Genomic DNA, 23548 nt, shown 5'->3' on the forward strand with positions numbered 1-23548 from the left:
GAGCTGCACTTCCTTCGGGGTTTCCTGCCTGCCCCAGGAAGTGCAGGTTGCTCAGGGGCTTCAGGAACCTGTGGGCGCTGCGGCTGGGGCTGGAGGCAGCTGGGGGCTGTCACCTGGGTCAGGAAGATGGACTCCGTACTCTTGGCGTCTTCATCTGATGGGTGATCTGGGCTCATGAGGCCGGCTGTACGACTCTGGTGGGAAACTGTCTCACTGTGAAGAGTGGAGTCAGAGCAGATGGGAGGCATCGGCACAAAGGCCCGGTGAGTTAGGGAAGGGCCTTCTGGGCCCTCACTGGAAAACAGTGCCTCATGAGAGGTGTTTTCAGTGGAGTGATCTGGCTCTGGCATAAGACTTGATGGAGGATCATCTGTGATCGTGTTGAGGTGATGGGGGACCAGAGAATGCTTCGGCACCTTGGGGATGTAGGTTTTCACCTGCGTGAGAGAAAGGCTCGGTTGATTTTGCTCTCTCACCCTACCAGCCTCAGACGGGTTGTACAACGGGAGCAGTCTGGGGAAGCAGGCGAGCAGTCACACATGCTCACGGAGAACACAGCTCGATCCACACCACCATGGAGTGTGGAAGGGCTCTGCTGTCACCTGACCACCTGAGTTGGATCCCCGGGTTTCACACAGTGGAAGGAGAGAACTGGCTCCCACAGGTTATCTCCTGACCTCCACAAGGGCTCTATCATGCAGTGTAAATATTATAAATTACTCAAGGAACTTAGAGCCTGTCTCCCAGGCATGAAGAGGTAAAAAGACTTGTCCAGATCAGTGACACAATCTGCCCCTTCTGCCTGGAGTCCTGGGCTCTAGGCCTCACTGTGTTCTTAGCGGCTTCTCTTCAGGGTTCACCAGAATGCCTCTTGTTTTTCTCAGGGAGTAAGTGGGTGGAGTGGCCCTACTTTTCCTGAGCCAGGTTTCTCAGGAGCTGTGGGACTACTTCCTTAACTGTCAGGACCTATCACCATCTCTCCTGTGCTGACTCCCTGGGGGGTGAGGGGGTGGGCTGTGTGTGTGTACACACACATGCATGCATGTGTGTGCCGAGTGCACACTGAGCCTTCTTGTCTACTTTTACAGACTAACAGAGTAGAAATCCCTGGGCACTGTACTTAGGAGCATGCAAGCTGAGACGCAGTTGGATCCCTGGAAGCTGCTTCCTCCTGTGAACAAGGCAGACACCCCGCCCCTACCCCAGTCCTACCTAGACCCAGATCCAACACCTGAGAAGCAGGAAGGACCACTCATTTCTAAAACAGATTTTATTTTAAGAGAATTTTTTCCTTTTGATATGTGTAGAGTTTGTGTTTTGAATGAAGCCTGAAGGTAGTGGACCTTCTTCAAAACCCATGTCATGGGGGAAGGCAGCACCTAGCAGGACTTCCGCACACTAGGAGCCCATGTCAGGAGGGAGATGGAGGGCTGCTTCTTAATCCTATCCTGCATCCCTAGCCCTTCCTACAGGGTGAATTGACACTCCCCAACCCTGGCTCATTGGTGGCCTGCCCTCCTGCCCTCAGGACTAGTCTGGTCTATCTGTCTCTTGTGTCCTCACAGGGAAAAGCCCACCGAGTATGCTCTCTGTTTTCTCTGCCTGCCCATGCCTTGGTACAAGGGCACGCATGGCCTGGAGCCTTTGTCTCTCTGCACTAAGACTACCCCCAGCTAGCGTCAGGCCTAAGCCTGTTCTGGGGTCAAGTGGTGGGTTTGTGCCTAGACGTGCACACTACTGTTTTGTTTCCTGCAAGCTGGTGCTTGCGTTTATTAATATTAATATCTCAGTTACTCAGGACCCTGAACAGGATGAGGGGGGAGGGCCACCCTAAACCCAATGCACATATCTGGTGAGCTGGTGCACCATTCTGAGCCTGTTTCTTGGGAGGTGAGAGAAGGCAGTGTGTGTGCTCCATGGAGTCCTGGCCACAGAGTGCCTTACAAGGCCTGTACTGAGCACCCAGCTCACTAACATTCCCTCCCCAGAAGCCAGACAGGCAGGGATGTGGCAGATCCTCAGAGCGGGCAAGAGAAACCCTAGGAACTGCTATTTCTGGAATTAAACACTTGCTGTGCTCCTCTGAGGGCTTAAGAGCTTGGTTGGACAGAGCTGCAGCAGAGCGGACGGGGCAAGGGGCAGATGTATCTACCTTTGGGGAACAGCAATGTCTGAGCTTGGAGACAGGAGCGTCTCACGAATTTTTTTTTAAATTCCTTCAGATCAAGAGGATGATAATTACTAACTCATGGTCCCCAGAGGCCCGCCTAAGAGCTGCGGAGTGAGGGAATCAGCCAGCCTGCAGCAGCGGCTGTGCTTCCGGGCCTGCTGACTCAGAGCTGTAACTTGCACCAGGAACTTGTGTGCTAAGTCTTGGGCTCCGTAATGGAGCTCCCTGTCTCCTTCCAGAGCTGAAGTACTAATGGCTCAACAATAAAAAATCCAAACTCTTGCCAAGTTCAGACAGCTATAGACAGTGATGGGTCTTCCAACTTCAGGTTGGTTTCTTCCTACTTCTTTTCTGGCCCTGAGTTTCTTGTAGCGGGATATCCGCCCCCCACCTCACCCACGTACATTTTACAATAAAACTCGGTAATTTGGAGCTAATATAGGAGGAGCTAAGAGGAGGAGGAGCGATGTAGCGGCCATGGAGAACCACGGATGCGTCAAGAACAGTCCTGGGTAACAAATTCTATCCAAGGTTAGGTATTGGGAAACAACTCTAATTGTGTGGGCAAATTGTTAATTAAGCATTTCCAAATACACAAAGCCTTTGGATAATATTAAGCTTTAGAGTCTCATTTCTACCGGGTACCGCGTAGATGGCTCAGCCCAGCCTTGTGGAGACATCATGGTAGATTGGCAGAGCCATCTCCCACGCTGGCGTCTCATGGGTGCCAGGGCCTGTGCATCTGGCTGGCCTGAGGCTCGGTCTTACAGGTCTAGTTTTGGTGCATGTGGCCTGAGCTAAGCAGAACCGCTGCCGCTTAGATGGTCAGCCCATGCAGCATCATTGTTTAAATATCACCTCAATAGTTTCTCTGTGAAATTAGGAGGTCACTGACTTAGTGACCACCAAGGCTCTCCTTCTACCCTCCTCTTGCTGGGGCTCTTTGTCTTATCACCCCTGCTCCAGTGTTTAACAGGAAAGGAGAAGGCACGAGAGCCGATGGAGAGGTTCCAGGTCTGTCTGGGGAGCAGGGTTCTCGTGCCCAGTTATGTGCATGTTAAAACAGCTCAATTTCTCCGAGGCCAGGGTCCTGTTGGAAGGCTTACCTTCCGTGATTCCTTCCGAGGCATCAATATGTGGTGTTTAGGTTTTACCAGTTTCTTTCGAACTAAGCGGATGCCCAGTCGATCCTGGAGGAAGCTCTTCAGCAGTGGTGGGATCCCTGGTATGAAAGGAAGACAAGATGACAATTAGCTAGTGTCTCCTGGGGCTTACTGTGTGTCTGGCACTGTTCAGGTGGCTTTGCCTGTGTTAATGTAATTGTATTCTCTTTTCAACCCTCAGAAGTCAGTGCCATATTGTTCCTATTATATAAGCAAGGAATGGGACGGACAGACAGACAGGCTTAGATAAAAAAGTGATAACACTGTTGTCACAGCAGGCCCAGGACTCCAATACACCTCCAGCTGTTAGGCCTTGGCCAGGAGATGGTGGGCACCGCAACAGAACTGTGTTCAGGCTGCTGGCAGAGCTGGCCCAGCAGCTGGGCCAACCCCAGAGGAGAAATAGAGGCGAGCCCGCACAGACCTGCTCTACAGCCAGAGTGCAGCTCAAAGAGCTGAAGTAAGGGCTAGAGGATTCAAAAGTCCCAGCTTCTTTTCTGGAGTGACCTTGACCAGATCTTAACTGCTGTGAGCTTTGGTTTCCACCCAAGTCCTTGAGGTTAACACCTTCTCGCCATGGTTGCTGTCAGGGCGAGCAGGTGCAAAGCAGGTGCTCGGCAATGTTAGCGACTCTCCAGGGTCGCTGAGCCTTCCTCCTCCTCCTGCCCCACCCTCACTGCCCACCAGCACGTCTGGCCTAGCACCTAAGAGGCAAGAATCAAAGTTCTAGGGCTAACACTAAGCACTGGGTTGGGGGACAGATCTGTGGCCACCATACCTCGTGTGTGTGCTACCAAAGGGTTGTTATGGAAGACAAGCTCACAGAGGGAGGGGAAGAGAGCTGCTGGCAGGACGGCATCCTCCTTTGCGATCTGGAAAAGCGCAGGAGACATGTTAGTGAATGCTCCCCACCCAGGTGGGAGATGCTGGCTAGCAAGGATGGGCTACAGAACAGATTTGTGTGGGGGGTGGGGGAGTGACAGACAGTAGGCAACACCTGATCCCTGCACCATTGCCTGCTCTGCTCCGAACACTTTACACTTCTGTCTACAAAATCTGCCACAACTGGTTCACCTTTTTAAAAGTAATTGTTATATGTATGGGTGTTTTGCCTGCACATATGTCTGCACCACATGTGTGCAGTGACCTCAGAGGTCAGAAGAGGGCGATGGATCTCCCTGGGACTAGTGTTAGATTACACTTGGTTATGAGTTACCACATGGGTGCTGGGAACTGAATCTGGGTCCTTAGGAAGAGTAACTAGTGTTCTTAACAGCTGAGCTATCTCTCCAGTCTCTGCAAATTTTTAAGAGTTCAAAATCTCTTATACACACTGGATATGAAAGTATCAAGGATACTGGTGGCCAAATAATCAGAAGCATTTGTCTCAAAGAGCCTCGAGGGCTGGCACAGCACTGACTTTGTATGCAACTGGTCTCCCTTACGGCAAGCCCGCACACTCCAGCATTCCATCAACAGCACTCCTGGCCTCTCCTTCCCATCAGTCCTAGACACCAAGAGACCAAGTGAAGAGGGTCAGGGAGCAGAGACTCACCTGTCAATGGAATAAAGTTGAGCCATGACAAAGGACACATCATGGCTGGCTGGAGTCAGGAGCTACTGTGCCCCATGTACTTAGCCTGTAGGTTGTCAGGCAAGACACTGCGTGACAAAAGTCACACAAGTGTTGTTGAGTAGAGTAGTGAGAACATGGGGACAGCAGTGGAGGGGAATCAGGGCTATTGGTACCAGAGGAGCCCAGAGTGGGCTTGGATTCAGGCACAAAGGTGAGAGGGTGTGGTGGTCTGAACATGCTTGGCCAATGGGAAGTAACACTATTAGGAGGTGTGGCCTTGTTGGAATAGGAAGTGTGTCACTGTGTAGGTAGGCTTTGAGGTCTCTTAGTGCTCAGGCTCTCCCCAGTGTGAAAGAGACCCTCCTTCTGGCTGCCTGCGGAAGGGAGTCTCCTTGTAGGTGCCTTCAGATCAAGATGTAGAACCTCAGTTCCTTCTAGGGTACTCTCTAGAAGTCTGCCTGGATGCTGCCATGCTTCCCGCCATGACAATAATGGACTAAACCTCTGAAATGTAAGCCAGCCCCAACTAAATGTTGTCTTTATAAGAGTTCTTGTTCATGGTGTCTCTTCACAGCAACGGAAGCCCCAAGACAGAAGGGAAGGGCAGACACTTCAGTTTGGCTGCTGAAGCAAATGGCATCTCTACCTTACCTTTGAGATAGAGTCTCTCTGTGAACCTGAATCTGTTTTGGCTGGCCTGGCTGGCCAGCAAGGCCCACTTGTAACTGCTCTTCTCCAGCACCTGGGTTACAAGTGTGAGCTTCCACAGCTGGCTTTTATGTGGGTGCTGGGGATATGAATTCAGATCCTCGCGCTTGTGTGACAAGCGACTTGCTGAGCCATCTCCCTAGATCCGTGAGTAGATATTTGAATACACTGCTGCCGGCAGCGGGTAAGCAAGCATGAGTTCACAGACTAGTAGTGACACTGCCAGTATCTTATCCTGACTGACATTCATCACTCTGTCTCCACATCTGCTTTAAGAGCTTACAGGGCAAGCATCAATTTTGCAAGGAACCTCAAACCTCAAGTTTAAATAGATTTAAAAAGAAAGAAATCTCACAAATCATGTTTGTCCGGAAAGAGATATAATTAGAAATCAGCACATCTAAGATGCTGAGAAGAGCCTTATATATTTGGAAATTAACCAACCGACTCCTAAGGAACCCACAGGTCAAAGACAAAAGCCACAGGAAAAATTAAGAATACTTAAGTTGAATGAGAAAACACAGGGGTTGGGGGTGTAGCTCAGTAGGTGAACACATGCATAGCATGCACAAAACAAAACAAAACAAAACAAACAACAGAGAGTCTATAGAAAGCCAAACAAGACATGGATACTAGATAGAAGGAAACAGCTGAAGAGAGACACTTGAACTTTTCAGTCTGTTGTGTCTCCCAACCCCCTTCGCCTGTCTAAAGTCAGTGATTCAGATCTAAGCTTAGACACTGTTTCCTTGGCCAACCGTGAGGTCAGACCGGGCATTATGCACTTACTTCACAGTGCTGTGTATCTCTTTCAAAGCACCAAGCACGTGTATAGTGTGGTTGCCTGTCCAGTGTTGTCCCTACTGCTGACAAGCTCTGAAAGACCAAATCTTTTCCTTTCTTTCACACAATGCCTCCAGCACAGGCTAACCTCAAACTCACCAGGCAGCTGGCCTTGACCCACCTGCCACTACCTCCCCATGGGTGGGATCATAGGGACATGCCACCAACCCTGGGTTTCAGTAGCTCAGCAAGCATGATACAGCCCAAGACTTGAGGTCTTCCTTTGGGCACCTGTATACTCAGTGCCTACCATAGAGGCTAGTGCGTGGCAAGTGACAACCCTGGGCACCGTGAGAACCAGGGCCACACGTTGACATTCAGGGAAGTAAGGGTTGGGCTTCGGGTGGGAATGGTTCACAGCCCCTCCCTTCCTCCCATCTGTGCCCACGGAGACAGCAGTGCAGTTACCTTGTTGTAGGCCAGGCTAAGATATCTCAGCTCTGGGAAAGGCGGGGCCAACGTCTGGTTCCTTGCTTTTAGTGACTTCACAGGAAGAATCTCAAATATGGGAGGAAGTGAACATACCTTGGCTGTCTTAGGAGGAAAAACAAGGTCAGAGTCAAAGTGTCACAATGATTAAAAAAAAAAGTTAAGGCTACCAGCAGCCAGCACCCTTTCTATTTGGTATGGTGAAAGACCTCTGTAGAGAGTGTGGCCAAAGAGACATCTATGGTCATAAAGGCCAGAATTCTGACTTCATGTTCTCTGAGGTCATGTGAGCTAATTCTCCAGCATCCAAAGTTCCAATGTCAAGTTCTCTGGGGCCAGAATACTATAGGAGTGCTGCAGACACAGAGGCTCTGCCCTTCCTCCAGCCCCAGCCCTGTGTACCTTAGCTCTGGCTGCCCCTTCTGTGCATCAGCTGAGATGTCCCCCAGGAGGTAGAGTAGGTTTTACACTGATGAAGGCCATCAATCGCCTTAGCCAGAAGTGGGAGGGAAGGATCGGGCTGAGAGGGAAACCCAAGTACTCTTCAGGGTGGAGCAACAGCTAAGTCCTGACTAACCTGAGGCAGGCTCAGCCTGACGATAGGATGGCTTATCTGGATCTCCCATAGTACCTGCTCCCCTACAGCCTGGAGTGCCTCGGGGCCAACGTGGGATCAAGCATGAAAAAGGAACTGATGGATTAACCCTGCCAAACTCAGCTCACTTACGTTCCATGAGTTACAAGGAGACAAAGGACGAGATGAGGGTAGATAACGGACTAAGATGAACCAAATGTCCCTAGTGGCCCTAACTGCTGTATGATCTTGACCCCGTCGTTCTAGTTCTACTATCCCTGTGTGACAGATGAGCATGTGACGAACAGCTACTTGGAGGCAAACATTTTATGTCCTCCTGAGTCACCTTGTGAAGCCGGGACATGACGTGAAACAGGTCAGTGTCAGGTAAATGGGTGACGCCCTTTGGAGACTTAGCTGGCTCCTTGGCTACTGGTTACCCTGGCAACCTGACAGAGCTGGGTAGGATGACAGCAGACAGCAGTCTCCCCTATTTTTCAACTCCCTGTGACAGGGACTCCTGAGGGGGCCTACAGCTCTCTCCTGTGCGACTTTGAACTTGGGGTGAGATCCTTGCTCAACTCCACACTTACACGAGTGAATTACCTAACGCTAGTCACAGAAGATTAGTTATCCCTAAACTCACCCCACATTTCCCATCATCCTTCAAGGCAGAAGGCACAACGATAAGAGTAATTAAGGCATTTTCATGATTCTAGAAACAGATCTGAGGGCAGATTACCCCCACTATGGGAACAGAGATAGGAATAGTTATTCCATGATGGCAGTGGAGGCTGTCACCCATGAGCAATTCTCTCGTGACTGAACCAAATCCTCATCAAGCAATGCTTTGTTGATCCACAGGACCTCTACAACCACACTGGAAACGAGCCGCACAGATGGACAAGACTAAGCGACTACATGTGCTTGTGGCCCTGCCACAGTCTTAGTCCTTCCCCTGCGTAGCCCTGGGTTCTTACCCACACCCCAAGGACAAGGCTAGATACCAGCCTCCCTGTCTCTTCTCAGTATGGTTACACTGCATAATTATTTTCTTCTGTGACTACCACTTACCTTGCTGGTTGATTTTTTTTTTTTGGAGGAAGCAGGTGGCCTGTTTGAACCCTCCAAGGTCAGAACTGGAGCAAGACTAGGTAAGCAGAAAGTGGCAAGCCAGAGTAGAGCACAGACAGACCAGGAAAGTCAAGAGAATCATGCTCAGAGTACACCAGCTGAGGGCATGACTGGTTCTCTCTTAGAGGGACACACATCTGACTATTAAAGAGAAAGAACCCTGTTCCACCAAGGAAGACCCCTCTTCCACCCAGTTTGCCTTCCAGGTTCTCAGATACTAAGCTATAAGCACTGACATTCCTGCCAACTGCCATTGAGTTCCAAGATACATCACTGGCCACAGGCCCCTCCACCCAATATGAATGTCCTTTTGCAAGATGACCCTTGGTACTGGCCAACTCAAAGGAGCAGCTGGCATTTCTATACTTCTAACACTAGACTTGGCTGCCTTATGATGAAGGCATATGGTGCCTTACCTGCCTCAGGTCTTGGTGTTGAGCTTCTAAAACCCTGGGACTAAGTGATGGACTGTCTGTTAGCCAGGTTCCTCGGGCTGCCTGTTAGTTAGGGTTCCTTAAACCACATTTCCATTCTGCCAGTGGGATTGGGATGGGAGCTGTCAGACCTGGTTGGAGGGTGGGGGTTCTGAGCTCAAACCATACATCTAAGAAGACTAACAAAAGCTGTGCTTTGAGGCTCAGGCAAGCTCCCTGGTCGTCACCGAAGGGTGGATGCCAGGTTCCATGGGGGCACGGGCGTGTGGGGCATGGGTGGATGAGGGCCGGGTGCACACAAGCTTTCCAGGTGGGACCTTCTGGATCTCACCTTATGAGCCATCTCATTTTGCTGACCTCACTTTTGTCCTTTATAACACAACTCCAGTTTTCTGAGCAAGACCCTTTCTTGAGATCTCTTGAGTTCTAGTAAATTATTGAATAAGGTGGGGGGTTTGTGGGGACTCCCAAATTTATAGCTAGATGGCCACAGTATGAATAGCTTACTGTCTTCTCTTCCTTCATGACTAGCACCTAGAGTGTGGCCAGCTTTCTTAGGGGATACACACACACACACACACCCCTAAACTCAGCCTCACACTGGGTGGTTAGTGTCAGCGGTACTGCAATGTCATCCTGCCTTTCTGATTTCCTTTGACAAGAGAATGTGGCCGAGGTACCACATCTGTATTTCTCTCTTCTACTTCTTTCTTGCTCTCTTGAGACCTGACTCTGTTCCATTAAGACCAGGATAAAGACGACAAGGGAGAGGCCAGGGCTCGCCATATCCTTTGAAGCTCAGCTCCAGCTGGCCTGCCATGGTGGCAAACCCAGCAGACCCACCTTGCTAGCTCAAGGAATTCTGGGAAGTAACCGACTGAACTAGAGTCAGTGCTTGTCAGTTTTGTTCTGCAGCAGAGGTTAACCAGTGTGATTTCTCACACGGTCACAAGTAACAAGCCAGCTTACTGTGCTATGTCCCACGGATATGGTTTGGCTAGGTGTAGAAACACACATCTTGTTGCAAATGGATGCATCTATATTTAATTTACAGGTATTCATGAGCTTGGCTAGTGAGCTCTGCCCTGAGACAAAAACTAGTCTTCTGTGCTGACAAAATCAATGGTACACCTTTGACAGTGAGGCTCTGATCTGGGCAGCACTGCATCCAGCAGGAACTTGTCCACTTTTTGAGGCCTTTGTGAGAGGGCTCTGTGAGTTCCATCCTGGTGGCAGTCCCAGTTATATCACCTGAGGTAGCTGCTGTCATTACACTAAGCTAAACAGTGTTTGGAGGCATGGGGGCAAGGCTGTGGACCATGAGGTCAGAGCCTGTTCAGTTCCCCCACTGCATCATCATAGGGCTGACTCACAGTAGGTGTGCAGCAAAAACTTGTTCACTTAGTGTGACTTAAAGAAATGTCTCCTGTGGCTCTCGTAGCTTACTCGGTTTGTTGGTTACCGTCTACTGCTCCTGTCATTACTCTCTAACTAGCACAGCACGACTCTTTACAAGAATTAAGGCTGTACCCAGTATTGTGAGGCCAGGAGTGGTGCTCGGGGGACAGCACTTGCCCTGATTGTGCAAGGCCTTGGGTTCCATCCCTAGTAGGACAACAAACAAACACAAACGTGAAGTAGCAGTTCCTCCTACCTCTGAGGTTGAAAATCCAGGATAAGAGGAGAACACAACCTCTGAAACAAAAAAAGAGACGGAAGGAAGGTGGTGAGGACCTTAGGACCCACAGGGTCGGGTCTGCATCTCTTCCCCACTGTGTCTTCTGGGTGCCTCCCAGACAGGTCCAGTGCTAACCCAGAAAAGGGAGAAAACCCAACTCCTTAGCCAGGCTGCTGGGCACCCACATGGTTGGTCCCCTCCCTCCTTCCCCATCTTCACCCTTCTCAGCTCACTCTGCTCTTCTGCTCACTCACAGTGTTTCAGTCACATGGACCTTCATCATAACTTTGGAATATGTGAGCTCTTTCTAGCCCCAGTGCTACTGGGGAGACTGCATGGAGTAGAAGGCTAACCAGCTGTCTCATAAGAGAGACGAACAGGAAAGACACCCATCTGAGGAGGAGGTGAAGACATGTTGGAACGCCTGGAAACAAAACGAGTTAGTTGGTGAAGTCAGTGAGAACAGCTGGGATAGGGAAGAGGCTGCAGAAGAGCTCATCCTGGTGGTCTGACTCAGATGAGCCAATCAGCTACTGAGTTTCACCTAAGGACCAAGGCAGGGCATCTGTGGGACTGCATCCTGTGCAGGCAGCACTCTGCTTTACCTGGTACCTGGGCCTTCCTCATACTCCTGACAGGGTGAGAAAGGTCACATGAGAATAAACTGTAGAGTACGGTAGGCAGGGCAACACTTGCTCTGAACAGATCCCCAAGCTGGCAGGGACTGGGGAAAGGTTTGTGGGGCACACAGCCAGTCAGCAGGGCATGAGCCATCTTAGACTCCCACAAGGAGGTGCCTTGTGGGAGAAGGTCATTGACGGCAGGGAGGGAGGGGCTCCCTTGCTCTCGTCTGTGTCCCATAGCTTCTGCAGCTGCTGTGACTCCTAGGAATGGCAGAATGGAAGCTTTACCTTGCTTGGCATGTGAATCCAATTGGCATGTTTTCTACAATCATAAAGCATCCTAATTCTGACCTGCTTGGTTGGGTCCTCTTTTCAAAGATCTGGGTCAACTCCACAACACAGCTAAGCACACAGATAGCAGCAGCTCCTCCTCCTCCTGTCTAAATCTTAGGTCTAGCGTCTAAGAGGCTCTCCCTGCAAGATTCTAATTTTCCTGGATTCCAACCTCTTCATAATGTAGTGTGTGTGTGTGTGTGTGTGTGTGTGTGTGTGTGTGTGTCTGTGTGTGTGTGTGTGTGTGTGTGTGTATCCCCCTGATGGCTTCATAATATTGTCTTCCAACACTTAAAAAATGAAACAGGACACATAGCAGATCCCAGGTGGCAGCTCTGTACCCAACCTCACAAAACCCAGAGGAAGAGGGCCTCCCGGGAGCTCTAACCCAGGCAGTATCTCAGGTAAAAATGAATCACCCGTGATGTCTACTGTTAGAAGTTCTAATCCAGATGCTGGCCTCCAAACTTATACTACTCAGACCTTCAACGGGCCATTGACAAGAACATCAAACAGCTAGAGACTGACATCACTAATCTGAAGAAATCCCTCGTTTCGCTGTCTAAAGAGACTTCCAAAAATTGCAAAGGACTTTATTGGACTTGATTTACTCTTTTACAATAGAAAAGACTGTGTACAGCTCTTGACTGTGTACAGACCTTAAAGAATGTTGCCTTTACATAGACAAGACAGGGATGGTTAAAGAGAGCATGAAAAAGGTCAGAGAAGGCCCTGAGAAAAGGCAGGGAGAGAAAGAGAAAGATGAGAGCTGGTATAAGAATTGGTTTTCAACCTCTCCATGATTGTCAACTCTACTTCCTCCCATTTTGGGACCATTAATTGGGTTATTTTTGCTTATTTCTTTTGGTCCCTGGGCCTTAAATAGGCTGACTAACTTTGTGAACAACAGATAAATAATTTGGTAGCAAAACCTATTCAGATACATTATCATAAGTTAGCTATGGAGGACCACGAGACTCAAGATGAGGTTGTTACTCTACCCAGGGTGTTCCCAAAACCCATCTCCACCCAACCTAAAAGGGGGGACTTCTGCTCCTAGACCAAGCAGAGAGGGGCCACCCAGAACCCCCTCTGACTGGCGATCTGAATTCTTGCTTAGGCTGCGAGGCTAAGCACTGCATGGGAATATAAATAAAAGATAAAAATATCTCTCTGGGTTCCCTGAGGGACAAGCCTGACTGCATAGGAGTTGATGTCAAAAGTATCCCCTCTCCAGGAAAAAGACATCGGGACTGGTATGGCCCTCATGCCTCACTGGACAACGACAGGGGGACCAGAGCCATTACAAGGTCCCCTTCAATTACTGGAGGTCAGGCCTCTATCCCCGCCTTCGCAAGATTAGAATCGCCACAACCCTTCTATACTTAGAGAAGGAAGGAGATGTCAGGGGCAGCCCTGCTTACACACTGAAGACCTAAAATCAGCCATAGGCCTAAAACCAGCAATAGGCCTGTCATACATGTATACTAACACCAAGTCTTGAGTCTCTGTGGATAAACATTGAAACAGATGGCAAAGCTATTGTAAACAGGCAGCTTTTGTGGAAATTTACACGCCTGAGTAGTCAGAGACCTTGTAAATAGGTAGCCTTGGCAGATAATACCAACTTAGATTAGGACAAGTGAATCATAGGCCGAGTCATAGTGACCTGTCCCCTGAACCTTCACCCAGCCGATACCCTGTTCTGAAAGATATCTGTACTCCCCCTGAACATCCATGCTCCGGTGTCATCCCCTTCCCCATGTCCTGCCTTTTTGTGTTTATAACCCCTGTGTGAATAAGTAAAAATTATGATTTGATTTAATAAATAAAATTTTAAAAAATGAAACAGTATCCAACTTTCCTAGGAAACAGAAGAGAAGTGCGCACTGAGTGCTCTGAACTCATTGTATGAGGCAAGCACAGCCTTTAACACCAGTCCTCACAGGAGCATCTTAACAGAGGAAGTCATTACATCAGTTGCCTGCTGAATATGGCTGCAAAAATCCTCCACAAAATGTCAGCAAATTCAACTGGATGGCCAAAGATAGGGTCTTGTCCTGGGAAGGCAAGACTGAGTCAACCCTGAGGTATTCATCCAAACCCTTCTAATAAAGGATGTGTGGGTTGGTAGGGCAGGTCTTTAATCCCAGTACCAGGAAGACAGAAGCAGAGGCAAGCAGATCTCTGTAAGTTCCAGGCCAGACAGTGTTACATGGTAAGAACCCTGTCTCAAAAAAAAAAAAATTACTTTCCCACCTCCAAAAACATCAATCCATGTAATTATCAGCCCAATTTAAAAAAAGTTCAATAAAATTCACCGATTCCAGAAGAAAAAAGATACTCTCAGAAAACTAGGAATGCCTATGAATTTCTTTAAATTTAAGGCATCTACAAAAATATATACAGGTAATATAGTTTTGAAATACTGAAGACTTTTAAGTTTGCACAGAAAATTTCTCACAGTCACTTGTTTTCAACACCATACTGTTTTGGTCAGCCAATACAGCAATAAAGAGGTGCTAAGAGCTATTACAACAGGGAAAGAGGAGCTAACCGGGCATCATATACAGATGCTGCCACCCTGAACACAGATGAATTCAAAAGAGCCTGAAAGTCACTGGAGGCAGGAAATGAACTTGGGACCACTGCCGGAGGTGAGTTCAGTGCATCGGTGCACTAGCAATAACTGAATGGGACTAGAGTACCAAGAGCAGCACCACTGACGATCGCACAGAGATCAGAGACCCAGGAACACATCTGGTAACATGTGCAAGCTCTCAGCCTTGGAAACAACGAAGCCTCCTGGGAGAAACTAAAGGACTTGACAATCAGGCTGGAGAGGTGGCTCGGTGGTTAAGAGGACCAGCTGCTCTTCCAAAGGACCTGGTTTTAAATTTCCAGCACACACTTGGCGGCTCACAATCTTCTATAACTCCACTCCCAGAGGGAGCCTATCCCCTCTTCTGGCCTCTTCAGGCGATATACACATGTGGTGCACAGACATGTAGCAGAACACACACATAAAATAAGTGTTAAAATTAAATAAAAAGTCTAAAAACTGATAGGGTGTGTTCTTTGACTATTCTGGAAAGCATACCATATATATAGGCATTATTTCCACCTTGACCTGGAGAGTCAGTGCACTTCCAATCAAATACCGGTGGGATCCTGTTGGAAAAACATTGAGGTAGAAATGCAGGCCTTAAGTGGCACCAGAAATTGTTGGGCACTGCAGCTCACCTGAAGAGGTTCACATGCAGCAAGCAGCAAGCCTAGGTATAAGTGGCTAAGCCTCCTTACAGTGGCACTCACTCCTGCTGTCACTTCAGCTTGGGAGGGTAGCAGGGTATGGAGGTAGTATGCTAAACATAGATTTGCATAAAAACAGCCTTATGTAACTGTATAATGAAACGACAGGAGAATTTCTAGAGAAGTCTTTATAGAGAACCATTGATGTGGGCAGGCCAATGGCAGACCAAGTTCACATCTGGCCAGACATCCCTGTTACGGAAAGAAGTCAGGGAAAAAACAAACTACACAGTAGAGTTTTTGGTAACATATTTATAAATTATTTGTGTCCAGGGTTATAAAAGAAAACAGCAAATCAAGAAAAAAGTACACATTCCAATTTAAAAGTAGGTAAAAGACTTTAGTATTTTCCAAAGGATCATCAAACTGACCAATGCACTCACAAGTAGATACTTGGCATCACTCGTCATGTGAGTGATGGAAGATGAACCCATGATGCCCTGCCCTTACATAGCCAGCAGAACAGCAAGTCTGACTCAAGCATTTGCAGAGGTATGGAGTGACCAGGACTCACACAGGTCAGAGTGGGAGTGGACTGGACCAGCCATGCTGGTGACGTTTGCAGTGTCACAGATGCTCAGCACACTTGGAGAGGTATAACCAGCAAGTCTCCTGGGCACAATCCCCAAGGAAACGAGGGCATGTGCCCACTGAATGGTAAGAGGATGCTCTCAGCAGCTCACAGCCCCAAACTAGATATAACCAGAAGGTCTCTCAACAGCAAAAAGGAGATAAACTGTGGTATACACAGCATAAATTAAGAGCAGGGGAAAAGATATATGGAGTAATATTATTGAATATACTGACATAACACTGGATGGAAAAAACTAGGCATGAAGTCCTTGCTGGACAGTCTTGTGCTCATGAGTAAAGTTGGGCAAAAGGGGTTATTCTTGGAGTTGGTACTTATTGGGAGGGTCCCACTGGGAATGTTCTGGATTGTAATGTGAATAAAGCATGTATATAAAGAGTGTAGATAAAACCTCAAGCTCTGCACAAGATGTCTGTACTTCACCTGTCAAACAACCCAGAGATGTGCTCCTCTATTACTGGCTTTAGTTTAAGATGTGTTAATGTGTCTTTCCTTTCTGCCTCTGGGGGCCGAATGTGGATGTGACTCTTGGAACTGTGGAGCCATCCTGAGAACCTAATAGGAACCAGACTAATAGGACAAGCAGGTAAGGTAGTGCCCAAAGAGGATGGAAAGACCTGAAGCCCCTGAGGACATGGCTACACCACAGACTTTCCTTACTTCTTTCTTAGTATATGACATTTTAAAAAGTTACTCACTTTTACTTGGTGTTTGAAAGCATCTTACCTGACAGAACTGTTTTGGAAGTCACTAAGTGGTTCATTTAGAATGCAGGAGCTCCCAGAATCAGACTCTATGTTCAACCCCCAGAAGCTTACTCCACAGTGGAGCAGCATCAGGAACAAGGGACATGGCTCACCTGTGCGGTCAACATCCTTTTTCATGGGCAGTACAGTATAATCTGGTTGCTCATCAGGCGTCTCAAATATCCACATCTGGGGCTGCAGCTCTTTCTGGGGATTTGGCCCCTCTGTAACCCAGTCCCCTGACCCTTCACGGAGCTGAACCTGTTGTAGGTACGGGATCCGGAAAATCTTGTTTTGGTCCAGGCTCAACTTCTTCAGTCTTCAATTAAGGAAAGTAAATTCAGAATCTCGGCAGTGATATTACCTCTGAGGTATTGCTGGGCAAGCTAGGGGACACACTTAGATTCCAGCTTGAATATGGATGCCTGTTGTGTGACCTTGAGTTGTGGGGAACTTACTTTCTCTGAGGCTCAATGCTCCTACCTCATAAAGGGGATAATGTTTATTAATCTTTAAGGCTCTGATGAAGACTAAATGAGACAATGTGTAAGCACTAGGCACAAAGTGGTATCCAGTAAGTAGTAACTGAATTCAAAGGAAATATTCTTTGTCACATATGCAGAACTTGGAAGCTAAAGTTCTCTGTGGGGTTGTGGCAGTTGTGTGTGTGTGTGTGTGTGTGTGGTTGTGTGCGTGGTGTGGGGTATGTATTTGGGGGTTGTATGTGGTAGGCTTTTGGGGGGTTGTGTATGTGTGGGTTGTATGTGTATGGTTGTGGGGAGTGTTGTGAGTGGTTGTATGTGGAGGGTTGTGAGGGTTTGTGTGTATATGGAGGGGTGTCTTGGTTTCAGGGTCAGGGATCTATCCTGGACAACAGCTAATTCTGGACATGACAGATATAACCTTACTGATATTGTCCTTCTCTGCCAAGCTAAGCTCAGAGAGAGAACTGACTTGCCCAAGGCTACAAAGCAGAGTTACATGGTGGAGCTGGGACTTCACCCCATGCTGTGCAGCTGGAATGCAGCACTCAGGGTGTGAGTCCCACGGGGGGATGAAGAAGGCTGTGACAATACCTCTTGAGCCCAGCCAGACTGGCAAAGCAGCTGGGATTGGACAGTTTGTTGTCATCCAGCATCAGGGTCTCCAGTGCCGGGAACCTCAGGGTATACTTCTTGCTTGTCAATGATGTCATGGATGCCTCCCTGTGGGCACAGAGATCTTGGGTACTGAGCGGGGGAAGAGAATGAGAGCCACTATCCCCAAGAAGAAGGGAAGATAGGAAGCTGACCAGGAGGAGTAACCAGCTTCAAAACCTCCCTAGTGCCCACAAGAGGTCCATGAAGAGATGAGCAGCAGGCATAATTCCCACCCACTGACCCCTTCCCCAAGTCCTGCTTGTCCACACAGGCCGCTGCATGGAGAAAGCTTCACTGACATCGGGCAGAGGTGGGATAGTAGGGTCACTGGCTGTGCTGATGGTCACCTCCAGGGTGAATGAAGCAAGACTAAATTGTAGAGATTGTGCAGCAAATAGTACACTGCACAACTCTGGCCAAAGGCAGATTGCTGGGTACCTGTTGTTTCGTATCCTGAGGATTGGTAACCATGGGAACCATATGCACTTGGCTTGGACCCTGGCTGTGCTATCGAGGGTCCCTTGGGGAATTCCAAAAACACCTGAGGGAGGGATTCAAGAGGCTTAGGCCTGGTGTCCACAGGTAGGCAGGGAGTGGTGGCGGTTTAGGTGTGACGGTTAATCTGACCTATCTCCAGGGGGATGAGGCCTAGGTTGTCCTAAAGAGCCATGGGCGGATGACTTGCCTCACAGTCTCACCCCTCCCTGCACATCCCCTTCCATCCACACAGAATAGAGACACCTGTGACACACAAACACAGAGCCCATGCATGAGCTACAAGCACACAGGCAAGAGGTAAAACAGCCAACATTTCTCCACAGCATATGTCATTCCTGCTGTGATAAGGGACCTCACACGTCCTTGGAGGTTTTGTCTACCTGGTCTCCAGTCAGGAAGTTCAGCAACTTGCTCAAAGTCTCATAGCTACCACACGGCAGAGAATAAACTAGAGCTTGGCCTCTGTCCAGTCTGCAAGCCCAGACCGTTCCATCGCCGGCCTCCTCTCCCCATCGCCGGCCTCCTCTCCCCCTCGCCGGCCTCCTCTCCCCATCGCCGGCCTCCTCTCCCCATCGCCGGCCTCCTCTCCCCATCACTGGCCTCCTCTTCTGGTCACATCTTTACAGGGATTACAGGGTGGGGAGGTAGAGAAGCCTGGTCTAGGTAGAGCTTAGCAAAGGTTCAAAAGTGAGTGCTAAATTGTGGTGGATCTGGAAGGAAGGGAGGAGGTGAATAAGGTCAAATGTAGTGTACAAAATTCTTAGAACTCATGAAGGATGAAGGCACTGGATGTACTCCTATTCCTTACGTCATGAACGTTTCACAGGTGGATCTTGGGAGGGTTCAGCCATTCATTCTCTCAGGAATTTCCTTAGCAGGTGTTTATGTTGCCAAGTATTGGGAGAAAGGGGCACTGTCCTCCTCGCCAGGCATTTCCAGTCTTATGGAGGGGGCAGGAAACGCTGCCCACGATAAGGCAACTGCTATACCTGAGGCAGGTGGGGGTGGCGGGGTCAGGAAAGGCAATGCTTAAGTGAATTCATAAACAACAGTGACAAGAGGGATTCTGCCATGCTCTTAACTCTGGGAAAGGAAAGGAATACAAGAACTAACCCCTGGCTCTATAGCTCTGGGCAGCCATGTTTTCCACAGTGGGGCCCAGACACACACACCACACACACACACACACACACACACACACACACACACACACACGGCCCAGCTGTGAGGATACTCAGGCAGAGTTACAGAGACAGACGGGTATAAAGCTGTGAGAGAGTTCTGGGCTGCTCTCCAGTCCTTGGACCTATGATTTTAACATAGATCCTCATTAAGATACAGTTGTGAGACTCCTGGGGTTTCTTCTAATGAATTCTCCCCTTTTGGGCTCACTGTAAAACTGAGACTTCTACAGATATTACCATGTTCTGACTGAACAAGGGGCAGGCAGGGCAGATACAGTTTCATAAGGGGCACTGGAAGCAGAGGGGACAAGGGCCATTAGTAACAGGGACCTTTCCTAGAGACACAACTTCTGCTCAACGGGTTTTGAATCTCTACCTGACTGAATAAGCAGGAAGGCACAGCAGCCCTTTGTTCTACTCCAGTGACACCTGACACACCAGGAGTCAAGCCTTCAGAGACCCCCTCTTAAGCACCACCATGGTGAAGGGGGTCCGTTTGTTTCTGTGACAGTAATCCTATCTCGCCTTCTTAAAGCGTGTCCTACTGAAAACATAGGAAAGGTTTTTTTTTTCTACCTATGAAATAGGTGTTGTAAAAGAGGGACAGGGACTGGCAAGATGGCTCAGCAGGCAAAGGCTCCTGTCACCAATCCTGACAACCTGTGTTCAGTCCTGGGACCCACAAAGGAGGAGGAGAGAACCAACTTCCACAAGTTGTGCTCTGACCTCTACACATGCCAGGGTGGGTATACTCCAATAATAAATCAATCTAAAGGACCTACAATTATAAAGGAAGCAGGATGCATGTGTGCAGGGCGGGGCAGGGGGCGCACGGGGTCATGGGACCTGGCAGGAGAAGCCCATTGCAGCTGCGGCTCTCCTGCAGAGCTTTCCCCAAGGTCTCAGCAGATGAATCTCTGCAGTGGCAGATTAACAGAAGTAGAGAAGCTCAAGTTTCCAGTTCTTCATGCTAGAAATGTTTGCATTGCTCCTTGCCTGGGAAATGGACTACTATTTATAAAATTAGGGTAGGTAAATGTCTTTTTAGAAGCTGAGCGCGCGCACACCTAGTGGTTGGAGTCAGCCATAAGAATGCATGCTTTTTAGCAGAAGCCAGTGCTGAACATAAGAAACCTGGAGCTTTAGCTCATGAAGCCCGATGCCTGCTGTGCTTGGCCTGACTTCTGGTGTCTAGCATTTATTGTCCTGCAGTAAAAGGTAATTTCTTATATTTTATGCCAAGAGCCCCACAGCTCTCTCAAAACACAATGATTTCAACTGATGCCCTGGTGCAGACAGGAGCACATGTACTCTGCAGTTCTTATATACAGGGCAAGGAGTTTCTATTTGGACCTGAAATACCCACCAAAGATTATGTGCTAAATGCTTGGTGCCAGCTGATGGCTTTACGGAGCAGTCATAGAAACTCCAGGACATGAAAACTTCTTGCAAAGACTTTAGGTCAGTGCTGAAAACAGGGTCTACCTTGTCCCTAGTTCCTATCCCATGTTCTGTCTGTGTGTTCTAACACTACATGTGCTCTAAGGCACCCTCCATCAGGCAGTCTGTCTGGCCACAGCCAGAAACTAGGAAGACGGCGACCATGGGTCAAGCCTCAGAGAGCATGAGCCAAAATGAACTCTTTTTTTCTCGCACTTGTTTCTTTGGGGTATTCTGTCACAGCAATGGGGCTCACTGACACGGGAGGAAGCGATGGTATGGACTTGCTTTCCTTTATGCAGCAAGGCTTCCCACTGAAAATACCCATACTGCTGAATAAGGAGCAAAAAGAGAAAAGATGCATCATTTTAAAACCAACAAGAGATGTGAAGGCCACAAGGAAGCAGTATACAGACTGTAAATCCCAAAGAGGGGTCTGAATGGAGGAAGCTGGGCAGCCTCAAGGGCGTTCGCTGATCCCGCTGGAATCGCATTATGGCTGAACAGTCTGGAGAATCAAAGCCTAGAGCAGGCTGACAGTAGGCTGTCCATCAAGAAGCAGAGATGCTAAAGGGATGGCCACCCTCAGGAGGGTGTGAGCCAGACAAAACCCCTCATATCTCACAGCCAGGAAAGCTGTCTCAGAGTGAACAGGGATGGAGCATTCTCAAAGCTGTACCTCAAATCCATGTCATTAGAATACTCAGAAAATAGTCATAGTGAGTGCTCCTGGGAGCCATAGTGAGTGCTCCTGGGACCTGTAGTGAGTGCTCCTAGGCACCTGGCCAAATAAATGGAAAGGTTTATTATGTTGCAGAAAAGTAACATGGGCCAATTTCCTTCAGCATAAAAGAGAGAATCCATACAAATTACATATTTTAATACAATCTACTTTAAGGTGTCTGAAAACTGATAAGTTATGAGGAATTATTGGGGCTGAGTTTTATGAGGTAACCCAAAGGCTGCTCTGCCTAGGGCTCTGCCCACTACAGAAGTGACAGGCAGGTTGGGAAGTTGACCAGACAGTTCATTGGTAGCCAGTGGGTCCCAAACTCTAGGTCCATAGCGTGCCACAGAATGGAAGCCCAATAAAACACCCACGGTTATAGGTTAGGACATTGAGGGACTAAACCATAAAAGGCAGTGTGTACTACAAATAATTTCAAATAATTTTAGTTAGTATAATTGAACTAGGAAGGTTTAGAATTATTCATGTAGATAACCAAAGACTCTCAATCTGGCAAGAAAAAAGGGATTTAAGTTGTTCAAAGGGAGAGTTGAGACATCTCACTGGGTTCCGTATTTGCATTTAAACTAGGTACGTTTGGGCTTACATGCAATAGAAAGGCAAGTTCCTGCCTCATATTAACTCATTCTGAGTACTCACTATGACTACCGCGCTGAACAACACCCACACAAAACATGGCCCACACTATAGCAAGCAGCACCACAGTGTTAAACTAGACTTATACAACCATCAGACAATAACCGCAGACTCGTGCGAGTCTCTAAGGGTGTGGAAGGTATGGGGGCCACCATTCAGTGTGAGGATCACGGAGGTCAGGGGAAGACTAGAAATGCAGCCCACTTGTAGTTTTTCCCCACAGTGTGAATGTGACACTGACCAACTAACAGAACACCCACAATGTTCACTCAATAACAACCTGGTGGCATGGAAAATGCCACTTGAAGCTCTAAGAACTTTCCTTCCCTAACAGTAAACTGAAAATACTATTGGCATCCTGAGGTCACTGCAGAGAGCACTGCCAGCCGGGAAGAGCAGGAACAGGGAAAATCCTGAAGCACATGACAGGCGTCTCTTGTACAAATGTCAGTTCTTGAAGACATACTGTAGATTATTCAACCTTTAACACCCTGATGACTCCAACTCAAGCTGCTGTTTGCAGATGTGAAATCTTCCTGTACTGAATCAGCAGAGCTCTTGGTACCTGGAATCTATCTGAGGACCTGAAAATGGTTCCTTCTTATCGGCTAACAAGGACTTCCAGAAATAGTTGGTGTTAATCTGACAGGGACAACAGTACTCCCATGTCCTCATCCTTCGGGGCCATATTAACTTCAAGCCCTGTCGCCATCGATCCATAAGGATGAATTATTTTGATGTCCCACAGAAAACATCATTGCTGACTGGAGTTGGTGACAAGAAAGGTTACCTACCACCCTCATCCACCCCCATCCCCCCAACCTCCCACCACTGCCATGGTTTATTACGATGGATCACAGGCAAGAGGTAAAACACACAATTCTGGGGACTGTCACTTGCGTTCAGGTACCTGGAGCATGTTGAGATATATCTCTTGTACTTTGTACCACCTGTTGCTAAGAAAAAAAGCACAAAGCTTCATTGGTATCTTTGGGTTTCAGAGATTACAAGTAAAATGTGTGTGCCATTCAAACCATTAACTAATTATTCCCTGAGACCGCGCCAGTGGTCAAGACAAGGTTGTGCAGCAGGCTGAGAGTGAAGTGAGAGCTGGCCTTCTGTGTGACCCACTCAGCAAGCCCACTGGGTGCAAAAGGTCCATAGCAACAGATGTGTCACACAGATAGGGTTACCAACACATCCTGTTTTTCAAGGGAGTTTCTCCATTTTCTCAAATAACTGTTCTTTTGTTCTCCCTTAAATATGTTCAGGTTTGGATGATGAATGACTGACAAGGTTATGCTATAAATAGAGCCCTTCGTAGACAGAAATAGTGGAGATCGTTAGGAGCAAAGTAATGCCATTATTCTGATCAGTATTTTCTCTTTGAAGTTCAGTTTTGGCTCACTACTGTGTACTGGCAGGGACTGGCACACAGGACACAAAATGGCGTGTGATGTGAGTCACTTAGGAACCAGATATCTGACAGAATGGCCCCATCAAGTGGCAGAAATATGCTTTTAAAAATAATAGACATACTTCTTCCTTCCTTCCTTCCTTCCTTCCTTCCTTCCTTCCTTCCTTCCTT

The 23548-nt window shown here is 48.2% G+C and overlaps 1 protein-coding gene across 1 annotated transcript in view; it reads right to left on the reverse strand.

The window, feature by feature from the left end:
* The window catches only part of Xrra1 (X-ray radiation resistance associated 1), a 62711-nt gene that overhangs the window by 3176 nt on the left and 35987 nt on the right, over window positions 1–23548 (reverse strand). Inside the window, exons 9-15 of the mRNA XM_028770709.1 lie at window positions 17392–17520; window positions 16429–16634; window positions 10686–10726; window positions 6869–6994; window positions 4112–4205; window positions 3277–3392; window positions 114–437 (exon numbers count right to left, since the gene is read on the reverse strand). Coding sequence (XP_028626542.1) covers window positions 114–437; window positions 3277–3392; window positions 4112–4205; window positions 6869–6994; window positions 10686–10726; window positions 16429–16634; window positions 17392–17520 — 1036 coding nt within the window. The remainder of the gene's footprint in view (window positions 1–113; window positions 438–3276; window positions 3393–4111; window positions 4206–6868; window positions 6995–10685; window positions 10727–16428; window positions 16635–17391; window positions 17521–23548) is intronic.

Source organism: Grammomys surdaster, unplaced genomic scaffold (genome assembly GCF_004785775.1).
Source record: "Grammomys surdaster isolate TR1022 unplaced genomic scaffold, NIH_TR_1.0 203, whole genome shotgun sequence".
Classification (NCBI taxonomy): Eukaryota; Metazoa; Chordata; class Mammalia; order Rodentia; family Muridae; genus Grammomys; species Grammomys surdaster.